A 17,271-nucleotide genomic window follows, 5' to 3' on the forward strand; every position below is an offset into this window, starting at 1 on the left:
AACTCGTTTAACCCCCATAAGTTATTATCTGTATCTAACATCAGGATTAGAAAACCTTTATCTAAATTCAGACTTCTGATTCTGACTTCTACAAAAGTTAGTGCCTGCAGCTTTGTCCAGCAACAAGATTTATGTGTACTAACAGTTCAAAATTCTCCCATGTACACTCTACTTAACCACTATCGTGGTAATAGCCATAATGGAGCTGTAGCTAGTGCAGCTTTCACAATCACCATAAACAAAGAGCTTTTTCCACCCACCACCTTATTATACAGTTCCTGTTAGCCTGGGAATAAATGTGTAACATTGTCCAGTCACATTCTCGTGAACGATCCATCCATATTTTTCAATTTTAACCTCAGATACAAATTTGCTGAGAGAAGGGATAGGAAAAGCCTATCTTACCTACAGGGTAAACACAGACCTTCTGTATCCTGCAATCCCTCTGTGACCTTGTGAAACATATACATTCTCCTTATAGGAGAAGGTAGCAAATAGATAACCACCCTGTTTCTCTCCTTCTTCCCCTCCTACTATACTGTAGCAAAAGCTTCCTTTAATGTAAGATAAGGCAATTTCTAGCATGCCTTCCAACACATTAGGGGCTAGATTCTATTTGCAAGGAGAGGAAGTGGATAGAGTATCTGTTTAAAAAGAATTACAACACCAACACTGATCATGGAATATTTCCTTGCATCAGAGGAATACAAAAGCATTCGCTCCTGCAGTTCCAAAGAACAAACCCATGACATATAAAGTATAAGTTAGCTTTGTTAACATTTGAAAAGAAACTGCATGTGCAGCTGTTTGCAAGACAGAAGTGTAGTACTTATCACCATTTCCCCTCTAATTTTCAGCCACGTGTTGTCTTTGATACAGCCAAAAATAATTCAACTATTTAATACAGAAAAAAAAAGTGGTGAAAAGCATTTAAAAAGCTATCCTGTAGACAGACAATAAGTACCTCCTATAATATATATAGTCCTTTTCATGGCTAAATTTTCAGAAGTTTGATCATGATTTCTGTTATTCACCATAAAAATCACAGGTAACAATATGCCTCGGTGGTTCTAAGATCCACATACAAATGCCCAACATACGAGCTGAAGTATCTAGATCACTACCTGTTTGTAACATGGACATTAATATCAATATGCCTTTAAAATAGACATTATTATTTTTACATATACCATCAATAATTTAACAATACCATCTACTTTACTGTAGAAAAATATGTGAATAATTAGCAATATACTGTCCTGTAATGCAAAACTACACATCCTTCTAACTCAACATACTGGAATATTTTATGATCTTTTAGTGTTGTCCATACCACAGCCATAAAATTCGGTGCAACAGTGTTGTACTTTGACAAGTCAAAATCCTTTTAATTAATCAAGATTCTTCTTTGTTATAAGAGAATCTCCAGTGTAGAACAGTACTGATAAAACATCACTGAATGTGCGAGATAGGTTGAACAGCTTCAGTTTTTGGCCAGTTGACCAAATATGTCAGAGGCTATTTATGAATATTTGATAAAATTGAAACCTGTCAGTCCTGCAGAAATACTGCAGTACTTCTGGTCATTACAAGTTTAAAGGCTGGAACCAACAGCAGACACAAGCTGGTTTATCTCAATTTGGAGACCAACACAAGTGAACTGTCTGACTACACCTAAGTAACGGTCCTTCAGATTTTATAGAGTGACAGCTAATAGTTTGAAATGCGACTCATACAAATGCACAACCATTTCAGATTACAGCACAAGGATACTAATTATCACTAAAGTGGCCCACCAAAGCAAGCCACCAATGCAACAATAAATCACATTTTAAGCCAAGCTTAAAGCCAGTATATAGCAGATACATATACCCGCCTTCACCATCGAATCACTCTTGATGCAGAATATCATCCCCTCCGTACCGGTATACACACAAAGGCACACATGATTTCTCACCTCAATCAAAAGGTACTTGCAACCCAGACAAAGAAGCACAGCTGGTAGAATCTTGAGACAGAAAACCCACATCTGCTGAGCATACAACTTTCCCATTCAGCAGCAAGATCTTCCAGAAGCAGGGAATCCTCTTTTTCTCCCTTCCACACTTGCTCCATCAGTCCAGACAGAACAGATGAATACTTCAGAAGTACACTGAGAAAGAATCATGCAGGTGCTCCATTTGTTGCAGCACAGTGTACTCTAAATGCTTTCACGCATGGGAGAACAATGTACCAGTGAGGAGACAATACTTCGCTGGTGATCTGAGATACCATGTACCCCAAATATGCTAACTCATGTTTTCATACTGGCTGCTCATCACCTTAGCTAACCATGATGTAAATTCATACAATTCATCCCGCCGTACTTACAGAAACAAAAATGGAAATGAAAGAAGTAAAAAACATCTTCTGATGATCACGTTCCTCATTAGTGATGAACACAAAATGGCAAGCTTTTCTTTTATGTATGACAACGCGTGAAAATCCATGACTAGCAAAAGAAACTGAGATGATTACAAACTGCAACTGTCAAGCTAGGAACCTGGAATGCTCTCCACTAACAAAAAAGATAAACAGACATACAGTGCAAATTTCACTGCAGGCTTTCTACCAGCATGAAAGCACTGTTTCATTGGGATTAAAACTAACGAGATTATTTTCTTATTCACCCTCCGTCTTATCAGACTGTTGAAAAAACAGAAATCCAGACCTAAATATAATCTGTAGAGTGGTAATGGTAATTTTGCTAAAACATTCACATCTTAACAGTGAATCATTAAATGGTAGAGGTACAAAGCAGAGTCTTCCACTGCAGCATAAAAGAAGAAATATTATGTCATTTTTAGGCCCAGCTTCAGCTATCAAGTTATCAAGGAAGAGAGTACCATAAAAAACAAAGAAAGGACAAATCAAAATCAAGTATCTTTTGTTCCCCAAGTGGGAAAGCCACGTTAAAAATAGCTAACAAAAGACCAATAAAAAGAGACTTTTATAGTGACAAGATGGCATACATTTAGTCATCCACATTCAACAGCTACCAACTCATTTGATTTACTAAAAGAAAAGAGATTTAATAATGAATTGATTACAGAAAGGGGAAAAGAGGCACCAAAGTTGTAACACTGTTAACAAGATTTAGTAGTACTAGAAAGATACAATACAGCTATCAAATCAACAAAATACAGTTAATATTGAACTAGAATAAATAGGTTACTTAAATTATCCAATTGAAAGCATAATTAAAATTAAGGAATATTGATCTTCAGAATTTCTGAATTTTAAAAAGGTAGATTTCTTCTTCTAGTACATACTCAAATATTGCATCATCAATTTTGCCAGACCTACTGCAAAAAAGACCCAACTGTAGGTCATACAATCAATGAGTTCCTAACTTAAAACGTGACTTAAGACATTTTACTCTAAGGCAAATGCAATCCCTTTACCTGCAATAGAGTATTTAAGATTACTATATAGCCACATGATGTTCAATGCACTTTGCTCAGGATCAAGTACAGGAGTCTTGGCCCACTCAAGCTCAACATCCTGCTCCACAGGATAAAGCAAAACAGGATTGCAACAAAGGAAAGAGGGTTTAAAATATCTGCAGTTAAGTCAGCTGCACTCTGTCTCTGAAAGCTGAATACCATCTCTGACGCCATCCCTCAGACATTATGCAATGGTACACAAGTTGTGAAATGTCATCATAAGTGGCTGTCACTGAGCGTGTATGCTTCACATTCAGTTCTTGATGTGAAATCCTAAACCTGAGTGTAAGATCTGAGGGCACGACCTGCAAAAACGCCAGCTACTTACAAACGCAGCTGAAGTCTGTAGGAAGCGGTTTTGAACATATGAATGATAAATATATTGGAAAAATTGCACCAGAATAATTTAAAGTCACACAGTGCATTCAATGGATCTCTGTGATTTTAACCACTACGCCCCATGATCCCAATTGTAAAATAGAAAAAATAATACTTCTAATCCATCAAAGTGCAACAAGTTATCAGCTATTATATTGATGAGTGTCACAGACAACAGCAAAAGAAAAACAACCAATAGTTCTGTCCCTGCTACAGAACTTCCACAGCAGACGATAAAGCAAGAAGCCCACGTGTAAGTAATGAAGAAAAAACAGAATTCTGAGTAGCCACTCCACATGAACATTGTTCAGACTGCTCAGTGACTGAAGCAAGTCTTTACTGCAGAAGATTATGATCATAGAATTTAAAATTCCGTGAGTAAAAAAGGGAGATTGCACCAACAACCTTAACTTTGGCATCTGTTAGTTTGGGAGAGTTCAGTTTTGCAGCTTTTTGAATGCAACGTTTTGTTTAGCTTGAACAAAATACTAAGAAAAAAAAAAAACAACATAATGATGTGGCATATAAACAGGATCACACCCCTCAGGTCTCCTTTCTTTCTGCTGTAGAAAGCAGTAAATATAAATAAACATAAATAAAACAAATGCCTTTGTTACTTAACACTGGAAATAGAGATTAGATTTATCTTGTTGTTTCTGGAAATTCTCAGAAATCAACGTTTTCATGGCATCCTAAGCACAGAAATGCCAAGAAATTGAAGCAGTACAAGAATTTTCAATCAACATAAAACTGTGTTTTGATATGAGCTTAACTTCAGTTCCTAAAAAACTGGGGAAAAGAAACATATCTGTCAAAGTACTGAACGCTTGCTCTTTCATTTAAAAGCTGATAATGTCCCTGGTTCCATAATCTGGGTGACTTTTATACAGTCAAGGAAAGGAATGGTATTTGCTGTGCAAACCCAATGTTTCACAGAATTACAAAGGTTGGAAGCGACCTCTCGAGATAATCAGTCCAACCCCCTGCTAATTCATGTTCCTTACAACAGGTTCCAAAGGAAAATGTCCAGGTGGGTTTTGAATATCTTCAGAGGAGACTCCACAACCTCTCTGAGCAGCCTGTTCCAGTGCTCTGTCACCCTCAAAATAAGTATTCCCTTGTGTTCAGATGGAACTTCCAGTATTCCAGTTTGTGCCCATTGCCCCCTGCTCTGTCGCTGGGCATCACTGAAAAGAGCCTGGCCTCATCCACTTGACTCCTGACCATTAGATATTTATAACTGTTGATAAGATAGTCCTGCTAGCAAGGGGGCTGGGGAGCAGAAAAGCTGGGAGGGACAGAACCAGGACAGTTGGTTAGAGAATGGAGAGTGACTGGTAACACTAAAAGTCAAGAACAGGTTCCCAACCATTGTCTGCTTATACCTTAAACACTTTTTTTTTTTTTAAAAAATGGACTTTTAAATATTCCTATAACCTTCCACCAGTCATGCAATTTGGCTGACCAACTCATAGATGTCCAGATATAGTGCCACAAAATATTCTGATGGTTATAAAATCATGTCTGCTCTAATCTATGGAGACAGCCTGACTTCAGGCAGATTTTCAATCAAATATATTGGAAAATAAAAGAAAGCAAAACAATACAAAACAAAAACTAACCAAAAACCCCCATCGACTGTAGAAATCAAAAGAATGTCTGTTAAATAGTTTCAAAACTAAAATTATGCTAGCTTTGTAGGAAACTTTAAATCCCAATGCTCCATTTATTCCCATAAAGCTCAGCAGATGCAAGAGTTCATCAGCAGCTTCTTTACTGTTTGAAAAAGATCCCAAACTCAATTTGCAACATTTACCTTAAAATTGTGTTCTTATGATGCAACAACTTATTTTGGTCATGACACAGGAATAGAATCTACGTTATGATCCATCTGGCCCAGCGCACTTTTTTTCCACTCGTATCCTCTGTCATTGCAACATCATTTCCAAGTAATTTTTAAATCATGATGATTCACGACACTGAAATTGAGGCAGGAAGTCTGTCTCTAGGGGCCAGGCTATCAATTTCTTAAATAAGAAGTTGTTCTTAATAAATCCTTTATTGTTCTTATAAATTGCTCTTCAGCAACAAGTGGTTTGCATTACTTCTTCACAATAGACTTCTGAAACATCGAAGGGAACGGAGCTCCACTGCTTTTTGTAATGGAAATAATTACAGAGTCTCATTCAAGGAGCATATACACTATGCAAAGATGCACCATGTTAAGACAAACACATGGTGGGAGAAATTATCATTCTGTTTTTGATACAGAAATATGATAGACACTGACTTTGAAAAATTAAGCAAAGAAGTCTTTCGCAAGGCTAAAAAGTCAGTCCCAAAATTCTAAATCAACAAAAGCAACCTTCCTGTGAAAAAAAGAATCTCACCAGAGGACAGCTTAGTTGAAAAGAAGTTTAACTCCTCAACATCTAAAACTACGACTTCCACTAGCTCAGCAGTGCCCTATTATCTAGGCTACAAATCATTAAAAAGGTCTTCAGTGCACACCGAAATGAAGTCAGACCCTCATCTACATGAACGATCAGAACAGAACACAAAATGCAATTACACAAATCCACGCTAAATATATATCTATAACTTCTATGAGCAGAAAAGCTTACAGTAACATATCATCACCACAAGTAAAAGAGAAGAAACTAGAAATTAGGCTCTCCTCTTGACTCTTTGTACAGAATCATGCCCAGCAGTAGCTAAGAGCAATGAGAACACTCTCCAATCAAGAAGGTTACGACATTGCTTTTCCATCCAGAAGAAAGCTTGTTTATATTTCAGAGAATACAAAGGAGTTTTGCCCTTGCCTTTTCAATGTCTTGTCTTTATATTTCCATCCCGCTTTGCACTAGGTTAAGGAAAGCAGCAACTGCTGTTGAGTATCCAGGGACTCAGTCCTGTTACAATAAAGCTTTCTCCACTGTAAATAACACACACTGTGGTGTGGCAGAGGACACAGATGGATTTGAATATTCATTTATGATTTAGTCAAATAGAGGAATACGTTTCCAATGTGCATCTCTGATGTACCTGCCACGGGACAAAGTAAATCTTTATTTCCAGAGCTACAGTCAAGTTCAAGGGCAAGTCGCTTTCCAAACTATGCTGATGTCATTTATATATATATATATATATTTTTTTTTCCCCTCAATAAAAAAGAACAAAGAATATTTAAACTTTAAAAAGGTGTTCAATAGCATATCATTTCTTTTCCCTGAAGCCTGAGTATATACTATTAATCAGATTGATGACCCCAAATGACTGAAAATATATTTGCTAACCTGAAAGATTTTAAAATGTTAATTTGCAACAACAAAAGTCTAAACTGCTTGAATATATACACACCTTTGTTCTTGTAACAATTGACATCTAAAAATATCATAATACAGCCAAGTTTCTTTTTAAAATTCATCTTCTCATTTGTACATTTTGTACATGCCACCATTTTAGGAGCAAGCAACTTCCTCATTTTTCCTACACTATCTCTTCATTTCTGAAATACAAAAACCATTTAGAAATAAGTAACTATAAAGTGAACTACTCTTTCTGACATCCCAAATATTCATATTTACAGCATCTCTTAAATATTTGCTTTTGCTGATTTTTCACGGCCTGTTAACATGTTATATTCAACACATTAATAGTCTCTATTTCTCTGTCACAATTCGTTTTGCTTTAGTCAGCTGTGACACTGACTGAAATAACACCTTTTTTCTGTATTGCTGTTACAAATTTTTAAATATATCTGATTTTTAGAAAACACAATATAGTTCAACTGACACAGTAAAGCCATTTACCTACCACAACTAGAATGTACTTAATACTTTGTCTAGTAGTAAATGGCTTTACTGTGTCAGAACTTGTGAGCAGGCTGTACTTTCAGGTTAGGCTTCAATAGACATCTGCACCTCGTAGCATTTATCACTCACATATGACCGCTGCATTTTTATTTGTTCAAAATGGAAGGATCATTACATCTTATCATTTGGATTTTAATAAAAAAAAAAAGAGAAAGTTTAAAGCATACCTTATGACCTATTTTTTGTGAAAGTTGCAAGTGCATAGTTTCTTTCATAAAGACACAAATGCCATCTCCCTGAACTACCTCATTGCTTCTTTATTTTACCAAATACATGCACACCTTTTAAAAACAATTCTAACTACTGAAGTTAATTGTTCAGATTACCATAGCAATCCAGTGACCTTTCTACTTTCTTCCAACACAAGTGTGGGTTCTTGTACAGTGGGAAAAACAAGAACATACCTCTGAGATCAGTTTGTTACGACAAAAATAATTTAAACTGTTAAAATGCTCTTGTTTTAAGCATGTAGTCCAACAGGTGAAAGCATCACAAATTATCAAATTAATTTTATATTAGCAGGTAGAGATTTCAAAATACTGAAGCAGCACTGGGGTATATACCCTACAATTTATGAGTAGCTGAGTATGGAATTTAGAGGTACGTTTCCATTCAGATTAAAAACTGCAGTTGTGCACTGGGTGATTTTCATTACAGCAACGGCATATTTTCATACAGAAAGTGAAAGTGCATCATTTGACTTTGCTTCAGAAGTATTACATCACATGCACGGTCCTTTTGAAATAAAACATTCATAATCATCTTTTGCTTCCCCATTCTATCCCCTCCTGCTTTTAATTCTTAGCATCCATCGAAACCTTAACTTTGTTTTCTGTACAACAAAGACATACAAAATGTTAACGAGAGAGAAGCCAGGAAAAACATAAAAATACCACAAAAGTAAAGAGATGTCAATTAAAAAAGAAATAAAGCTCTGCAAGCAGGTACCATACTTTAAATAAAAATATACTATTAGTTCTTTTCTAATTACAAAAACCTGTCTAGTAAGAGATGCTACGCATTCCTGTGCAGAGGATTTAGTACTGTATGTCGAAAAGCAAATAAACCTGAAATTTTACAGAAAGACAGTTTGTTTGGCAGAGAGAAAAAAATTGGTGGAATTCATCAAACTTAAAATCTATATCCTGTCTAAGACAATGAGCAGCACCAGATGATTCACAGGAAGAACCTTTATAGTTCCTCTGTTGTTGACTTCTGACCCAAAGCATGTGTCTTGCATCACTTTTTTTTTCTTCCTGGCTACAGGATCTCTGGCTGCTTTTATTCATATAAATAATCTCTCTGCTATGCAAAAGGATTACTGGAAGAGGCTCTAAAAGGCTTAGGAGTACATTCAACCAAAATAATGAAGCCAGCAGGTACAAGCCACATTTTTGGTGAAGACTGACTAAAAAAATATTTTACTCCATTGAGATTTAATATTTTATCAAATTTTACCACAACAAGTTCTGCACTGCAAAATAACAAAGGAACTGCAACCATAATCGTTAAAGTAGAGCAGATACCAAATACTAATTCCAACACACTTAGTAGTTTGTATGCCACTTGAGACAAAAAAGCAGCATTGCGTTTGCAGCCTTAGTGGAATTCCACTGGAACAGTAACACCGGCTTTCTGTATGTAACACATTCCTTGTCCTTTAAAGGGTATGCTATCTTATACTTGCAAAGGATTTCTTTTTCTCCTCCTGCAATTGAAGAATATTGCTTATTTCTGATTTAAGGCTTGTTTTGACGAAGACCGAGCTGATGAGGCACTCAAGAGCTTGTATTAAATCAGTAATAGACAGAAGTGGGCAGCTTGTATATGCACTGTGGGATACACTTGTTCCTATATTTATCTTTTGTGTTTTGAGAGAAGGTTACAAATATTTTTATATATACACACACACACATAAAAGAGCGAGAGTGAGCAAGCTCACATTCCAAGAGAAGTTTTCTGGCTATGTCAGGACTGAAGTCCACCCCTTGCTAGACAAACCTATTTTTTTCAAACACAAGAGGATATTATCAGAGAAGTCCGTGCTGATATACAGAAACCAGAGATCGCCATGGCTCAGTGAGGTGACGAGCTGACGGGTGGATGGCGCCCATTATCTCCACTTCTCAGTCCTGAAAAAGTTTTCCTGAAAAACTGCAAGGGGAGAGAAGGCACCAACAGAACATAAGGAACTCAATACAAGAAAAGGATTAGGAGTGAGGAGCAAGGAAAGGAAGAGCAAGATAGATATTGTGGAGGCTTCAGAGAGCTAAAAAGTAGTTTTTAGATGAAAGGACCAAGTTGTCAGTAGCTCCGGTTTTTGGTTTTTAAGTTCTGCGCAAGGCTATTACATACAATAACTGCATTAGGAAACAATCGTCTAAAAGAAATTTACCTCCTTTATATTGGGAAAATATATTCAACTCAGTGGTTTCAACGCTTCTTGGAATTTTGAAACATGTTTCAAGCCTTTGTTCGGCAAGCATACCAACCGCTATCCAGCCACCAGCAAGGGGAATCTGAAACGAAGTACAAGGGGAAGCTGGTGCATGAAACTCAGCTCAACTGCTTCTACATCAAACCTGGAGGTAAGGAAGCAATTCAGATTTGTGTGCATGCAAACTGTACTGGTATCTGTCTGCTTAGATAAGTATTCCCTTTCTACATAAATAGAGCAGTCTGTATGATGTATGAAATAACGCTAGTAATGTCGGTAAATAGTTGGGGATAAGGTACTGAAAATGCCTGTGTGTGTGACAAGACTTAGGGAATTTTGGTAATTGTCACATCTGTGGAGTTGAGCAGACAGCTTCTCTTGTTAACATGCTGTCTTTTGAGCATCTGTTGAAAGTTCCTTTTTCACTTCCACTTTCACACTGGAGCAAAAACTAAAGGAAAAAGAAAGGCACACAGGTATAAGGAACAGAAAGTAAAGAGGCTAAGAGATTTAGAACATACTAAAGCTTAACATATGAAATAGATACCTATTGTATAAAGGGAGTGAACTCTATAGATCCAGATGTCCATTGTGTATGGGAGTGAACTCTAAAAACCAACTAGTTCTACAATATTTTCAATTGCAGAATGCATTTACACTGGCTTGGAAACATCCAGTATTTTATGCTGTACAAGGTGGAGGGTATGAAAAACAGGGTATATAGGTAGTCATGTGAAGATAACACTCTCTAAAAGTAAAAAAAAAAATCTGCTCCAACTTTAACTCTTGAGTTTTACTGCATCATATGCCTATCTTATCTTGAAGAGATGTCCGGAATTCCCAGTGCTTGCAGTACACTCTCAGCAGTAAACGTCCAGACCAGCTAATATGTTGCTTATGTGACAATATCCATAAATGGGAAGCAAAGACCGCTTAGCAGATACAAACAGTGAGACTCCTTCCTTTCTGTTCAGAATACAATCCACAATTGCAGGATGCTTGTACGATGCTTTTAATTCTATTTCATACATTTTTCCTACCAATTTGCTTGCCCGAACAGCAACAATTCCACCATATTCAGAATAATTATCAGCCAGTAAAAAACTACTAAAAAACTTTGTTACCTTATCTCCTTAGACTAGTTATTTTTCCTCATGATATATACTCAAATCAGAATCCATCATTCTACACAGTCAAAAATTTACGTTAGCAGTACTGCACTTCTGTCCTTGTACTTTTTACCACCATCATCACGACTGAAACTGTTAGAGCAAGAAGATGGCTGCAGTCATCATGGCTGCAAGACCTACTATCTTGAGAAAACCAAATTCACAAACACAAAGTGTTCTAAACTGTTTGCTCTTCACGGCCAAAGTCTTCTACAACTGCAATCAAATCCTTAAGGTAGGAAGCGTGAGGAGGAAACAAGAAAAATGTCCTATAAGTCTGAATTGAAACCCTGTGTAACTGAGCTGAATCAGGCAGGGTGAAAAGGAATATGGTTTTATCCATCAGAGCAGATGCCTTAAGGATAAGGTCTTCAATTTCCACTGAAAAACAAATACATTGTATCTGTAGGAAAGCGTGTTGAATAAGAAAAAAAGAAAGAAAGAAAAAACACTTCAGAAATACAAGCACAAAGAGTTTTGTTTAAAACAACAACAACAACAAAAAAAAACCTAACAGAAAAAAAACAAAATAGAATCATACAATTCCTCCTCTTGATCCAAACTCTAAAAACCTCAATTTGCAATCATTGAACTACATCTAGTTCTCATGATAAGCACAAAAAATCCTGCGTACTGGAAAACAGGATCAACCAATACCTGCTGATTATTTATTTTTGCAGTGATTTCTGCATACACACACACAAACACATCTTTTCTTCATAAATAAACAACCAAATCATCCTGTCCCCTTTCAGAGGTCACACTACATAAAAATCCAATCCAATTTCCATAGCATCAAGCAGTTTAGCAACAGATTTCAAAACCAGATGCATCTGACTGTATACTCTAAAACAGGCATGCTAGCTAATTGCTAAAGATCAGGACTCCTGGCCTTAAAAGTCTCCTTTCTTAGGCTAACATTGCTGTATGCCCATCTATGCTTGCATGCAAAATACAGTTTAATTATGCCATAAAGTTATCATATTGTTTTTACATCTCTACAAGTAAACATTAAGGATTTGTAGGTACCCTTGAAAATTTGAATATGAGACAGAAATGCCAACATTTAATATAGAAGCACACCTACTTTATGGTTCTAAGCATAGAAGTCCAAAGTAACACCTATGTCATTCCTAAAGGGGTAGATTATTCTTCCTGATATTTTGATTTTTTTTTTTTTAAGCACAATAGCATGCCACAGAACACAAAGGAAGGCACTAAGCAGGAAATACAGTGAAGTAATAATGCTTTCACATATACTTTTATAGACCAGGCTAAGAACAGATAATTTCTGCAAGCAGTTGCAAGGAAGACAGAACCTCACACGGAAAAGAAAAATAATCAAAAATTTATAGTCACTATGCAACAGACAAGTAAATAAAACACAAGGAGGGATAAATTTGCTTTGAAAAAATTTGCATATACAATGAACTATAAGACACTTAAGCCACACAGATGCTAAAAAAGGTTTTTAAAAACATGCATGTAACGTGACAGTTAATCCTGTCCGTCAACTTAATTTTCTGATTTTAGAAGCAACACTGCAATGTTAGTGTACTTTTGGTATGAGTATTTTCCTTTCAAAAAGGAAAAATAACATCTTATTATATAAACATATTATTTTAATATAAAACATTAGGATTTGAATGTTCTCAGCAAAACCGAGGTTTCAGTCAGAGGTAAAGAATATCCCTGGAGAACAATCCTGACCTCAGCTGCTGTTCCTGCCCAGCTGGAGGCAGGATGAATTTTTATCATACTGATCAAAGGAGAGGTGGTAGAAGGGAAAGGAGGAGGAGCCACTTTTTTCCAAGACAAAAATGTCTCCCAAGGACAGCACCTCAGGTAAAACACACAAATTTGTATTCTAAGCAAACGTCAGTGGTTGATCCAGGCAAGCTTTTAGAAAAAAATCAGCCAAATCTGGTTAGCAAGAAGAGATTTATAAAACTGAATTATAGAATATATAATCTATGACAGAACAAGAATAAATTTCAGGGTAAAGCAGACACTTATTCATGCTATATTCAGTTTTACACATCACCCAAATTCTACTACTGTTGTCTCCTCTTTTATCTTGGGAAGTAAACTTCTCATATTCTTCTAATCAAGCTGCTCCTTACAAGAAAAATGTTACCATTAGTCTACCTGCAGGATCAATGAGTCTTCCAACATGCCTACAGAATCAGGACACATTAGCTATTCAGTATATATTTATAACAACACATAAACATTGGAAAAGTTAACGAAAGGGACCCAAATTAGTCTCCCAAGACGATGAATTCTTCTGTTTGAGAGCGCTCTAGTATGCTGCAACACAGAATCTACAGATGAAAAGTTTAAGAAATATATATACAGTTACCTTTTCCTAACATTTTACAATCATTTGCCTTGAAACACAAACCTACATTTGGGAAAAAAAAAAAAATATCATGTAAAAATAGTTATGACATAGGAGGGAGAAAAAACAATAGCAACAATAAAACCCACCCATGACAAAGTTTAAGCTGCTTGTCTGGCAAACTTCCAGTCTCGTCTACCAGAAGTCTTTGCAGTATAGAAATCTAGAAAAATGATGTCAGTTGTTTAGGGTTCTGACAAACAGAAGGTGGCAAGTTAAACTGAAATTATTACGAGGCACCTTTATGAGAAGCAAGCACGTCTGATCTGCCTGTGTAGCACTTCCTGGACTTCTACAAAACCTGATATTCAATAGAATACGTCACATCTGGCTAGAAAGCTTCATTCACTTTCAATTTTACTAGATAGCATGACCAAAGGCCTTGCTACAAATATGACCCAGAATGCACAAATGGGCACAGAATCTGGTCAGATTCTATTTGTAGAACTGGTGAGACTATTTGTAGAGCTTCCAAAGTTTCTTTCTCCACTTCCTGTAGTACAATAATCAGCAGTGGTAACTGGCATACAAGCTCCTTATAAGCTGGATCTGGTATCTTTTTCTGGCAGCTGAAACACACAAGGTGTACTGAGCTCTAACATATGCAACTTTCCTCAAGTACCCCATGTTCGATAAGCATGAAAAACAGTATTCAGTGATGAAATTGTACATCAGTCAACACAAGAAATAATTTGCTAGCCCAGCATACAATCTCATACACCCAGTACAAAATACACCATTGGGAATAGTTGCAAGTAAATTACTGTATAGTTGACCACTGCTAGAAGGAGAAACTGAAGTTATTTCACCCAAGAATTTACAGTTATGCATTTTTCTGAACTATTTCACATTAACCAGCATCAAGCTTCAAGCAGGAGGTTCCAAATGTTCTTTTTCTGCAATAAGCACCACCAAAGGTTAAGGAAAAAAGTATTAATTACGTAGATAAGATTACTCAAATATATAATCCAGGAAATACTTTAAATTTTTGAAATCATTAGATGATAAAAAAAAGCAGTACTGTCTTATTTGCACACAGAAAGTATCTGAAACTGTGGTTAACTACCAATGTCTACAAATAACATGGAACATATTTTGCAGAATCATAGAATGGCCTGGGTTGAAAAGGACCACAACGATCACCTAGTTTCAACCCCTTGCTGTGTGCAGGGTCACCAACCAGCAGACCAGGCTGCCCAGAGCCACATCCAGCCTGGCCCTGAATGCCTCCAGAGATGGGGCATCCACAACCTCCTTGGGCAACCTGTTCCAGTGTGTCACCACCCTCTGTGTGAAAAACTTCCTCCTAATACCTAACCTAAACCGTCCCCCTCTCAATTTCAATTCCCCCTTGTCTTATCACTATCCACCCTCATAAACAGCTGTTGCCCCTCCTATTTAAACGCTCTCTTCAAGTACTGGAAGGCCATCTCACTTATTTGACTGATGTGCTTTTTGTTTCTTGTTGGAATTAAAGATTTCTTCTGGCATTAAACATGCTATAACCTGTATCTAACTCTTTTGGCTTTGAAATGAATAACTCTTACACCTGCCTGACTAGATTTTCCAAACCAAACTTTTCTGTGAAGGAGTGGATCCGTGCACTCATTTACTTGCATGGATCCCAACACCAACCCCCAAAGACCTGTGAACAGATTACAGGCATTTGAAAAGCGTTCTTAGATAGTATTTCAATTCTTGATTACCAAGAACAATGGACCAACAGGAGAAGTTTGAAGCATAATAAAGTGAAAGATCAAAAGTTTCTTAATTATTAATAAAATTTACTTTTATATGGTTTTAGAAAGCTTTTTTTTCTACTGCAATAATATATTGGATGCAAAACAATTTTTCTAAGACGATAGATGCAATATAACAAGATCAGAAAACTAGAACTTGCAAAACATTGGGCAGGACAGATAATACAAGTCCTCTTATGTGAGAAAGCAACTATAACAGATACTCAAAAATCACAAGAGCTTGGGTCACAAATCCAAAACATAGCACTATGCAAGGAAAATTAACTCTCTTCCAGCTAAAACCAGCACAGTAGTTTGCCTCCAAGGACATCCTTTTCACTTTTGTGCTCCAATCCTCCTTAGTTTGTCTACTACAACTCTTGCATTTGATCTCTAACATTACACTCAAAATGCTGCAGCTTTGTAGTACAGATCTACAACGTCTCCTAGCAGAAGGGAATATTACCTTACCAAGTGAAGGGGAGTCATTTAGTGTGTTTATGAACATAGGAAGATTTAATAAAATTGCACAGAAGTGCAAAAAGTCACCAACAAAGCACTCTGAGCTTTGTAAAAGCTGATGGATAATCATTTTCAAATCCTACTCCATTTTCAAATCCTACTCCAAAAGGAATCACTGTCTATGCAGAGCCCAAAAAAGCAGCCTTCTGCACTTTGCTGTTGCACAATTAACCAATAAAATACCAAGATGCGTTATCAGAAGCATGTTAGTACCTGTATTTGAGGCTGTGCAAATCTATAATTATGACATCTCTTAGTGAACAAATGGTTTAATACTTCCCTCCAAAGCCCCCAGATTTTTCTCCTAAATAGATCAGTTTATATGCAGTATTTGGACTGAAGACTGTCTTTCTTCATGCCAGTATAATTATGATAACTTCTAATTATTCTTATTGCTAATTGCCTCAACAAAAAGAAAGAATTAATAGATCAGGCTTCAAAAAGCAGGTATACATACATACACAAATTTCTGTTGGAATTTCAAAACAAGACAAAAATACATTAAATATACATAGGAAAGTTTTCATAATCACACGGGAGAAAAGTCTCAAGGTATTTAGAATCCTGATAGCCTAGGTTAGCCTGGAGATGTCTGTATTTCTTTTCAGCTTTTTGGGGAATTTCAGATAGCAAATTTAAACTGTTTTTCAGCCCACCAAATGCTCTTGGAAATAGAAGTTTCATTTAGATTATTTAAAATAATGCCATCTCTATTGCTCATGCATACTATGTGGTAGAAACAACACTATGTGGTAGAATTCCCTCTTGATATACATGCCAACTCCAAATTAAGTTTATGAAATAAAAAGGTCTAGCAGATTATCAAACTGCGCTGCTTTGTATGCCATCAATTTCCTCTGCTTTTACTTCATCCAGAGGGAACACTTCTGCAACACATTTCACATAAGGATTTTTTGCAATGTACTTTTATGCATCAAGAACAAAATATAGATCATACTATAGCTCTATTTCCAAGTACAAATATAAACTTGCTTATTTATAACTGTTTGTTCTTATACAATTGCACATTATCACAGTCTGTGTGTCTATCTGTGTGTAAAAGCACAGCTTTTTCATGTCTTCCACTCATTTCTGAATTTGCCAGATGCATGCTTGTATAGAGGTTCGACAATTATGCAAGACAAACACACAGCCCACAGTAATAACTTCATCTTTCATTGGAGTTTGAATTAGGCTTAGCGTCACAGCGTCATTGTTTCCCATAATAGTTGGGAAGTAACCCCCTTCTAAGATGCTCTAAGGAC

General features: G+C 36.4%; 2 protein-coding genes across 16 annotated transcripts in view; one reads left to right on the forward strand and one right to left on the reverse strand.

Moving 5' to 3' along the window:
* The window catches only part of DCP1B (decapping mRNA 1B), a 41,836-nt gene that overhangs the window by 20,838 nt on the left and 3,727 nt on the right, over positions 1 to 17,271 (reverse strand). The window contains exon 1 of one of the 2 annotated variants that reach the window (XM_042837686.1): positions 13,835 to 13,928. The exons of the other annotated variant lie outside the window; for it this stretch is intronic. Within the exon in view, the coding sequence (XP_042693620.1) occupies positions 13,835 to 13,838 (4 nt within the window). The 5' untranslated portion in view covers positions 13,839 to 13,928. Of the gene's footprint in view, positions 1 to 13,834; positions 13,929 to 17,271 lie in introns of those variants that run through there. 2 annotated transcript variants of the gene reach the window in all.
* CACNA1C (calcium voltage-gated channel subunit alpha1 C) overlaps positions 9,462 to 17,271 on the forward strand; it is a 474,784-nt gene continuing 466,974 nt past the window's right edge. For 7 of the 14 annotated variants that reach the window (XM_042837670.1, XM_042837684.1, XM_042837669.1 and 4 more), the window contains exon 1: positions 9,464 to 10,326. In XM_042837670.1, coding sequence (XP_042693604.1) covers positions 10,197 to 10,326 — 130 coding nt within the window. In that variant the 5' untranslated portion in view covers positions 9,464 to 10,196. Of the gene's footprint in view, positions 10,327 to 17,271 lie in introns of all 14 variants that reach the window. The other 7 variants (XM_042837677.1, XM_042837678.1, XM_042837683.1 and 4 more) reach the window with 2 other exon arrangements.

Source organism: Centrocercus urophasianus, unplaced genomic scaffold, assembly GCF_019232065.1.
Source record: "Centrocercus urophasianus isolate 14NV4802_14NV808 unplaced genomic scaffold, USGS_Curo_1.0 seq_73, whole genome shotgun sequence".
Classification (NCBI taxonomy): domain Eukaryota; kingdom Metazoa; phylum Chordata; class Aves; order Galliformes; family Phasianidae; genus Centrocercus; species Centrocercus urophasianus.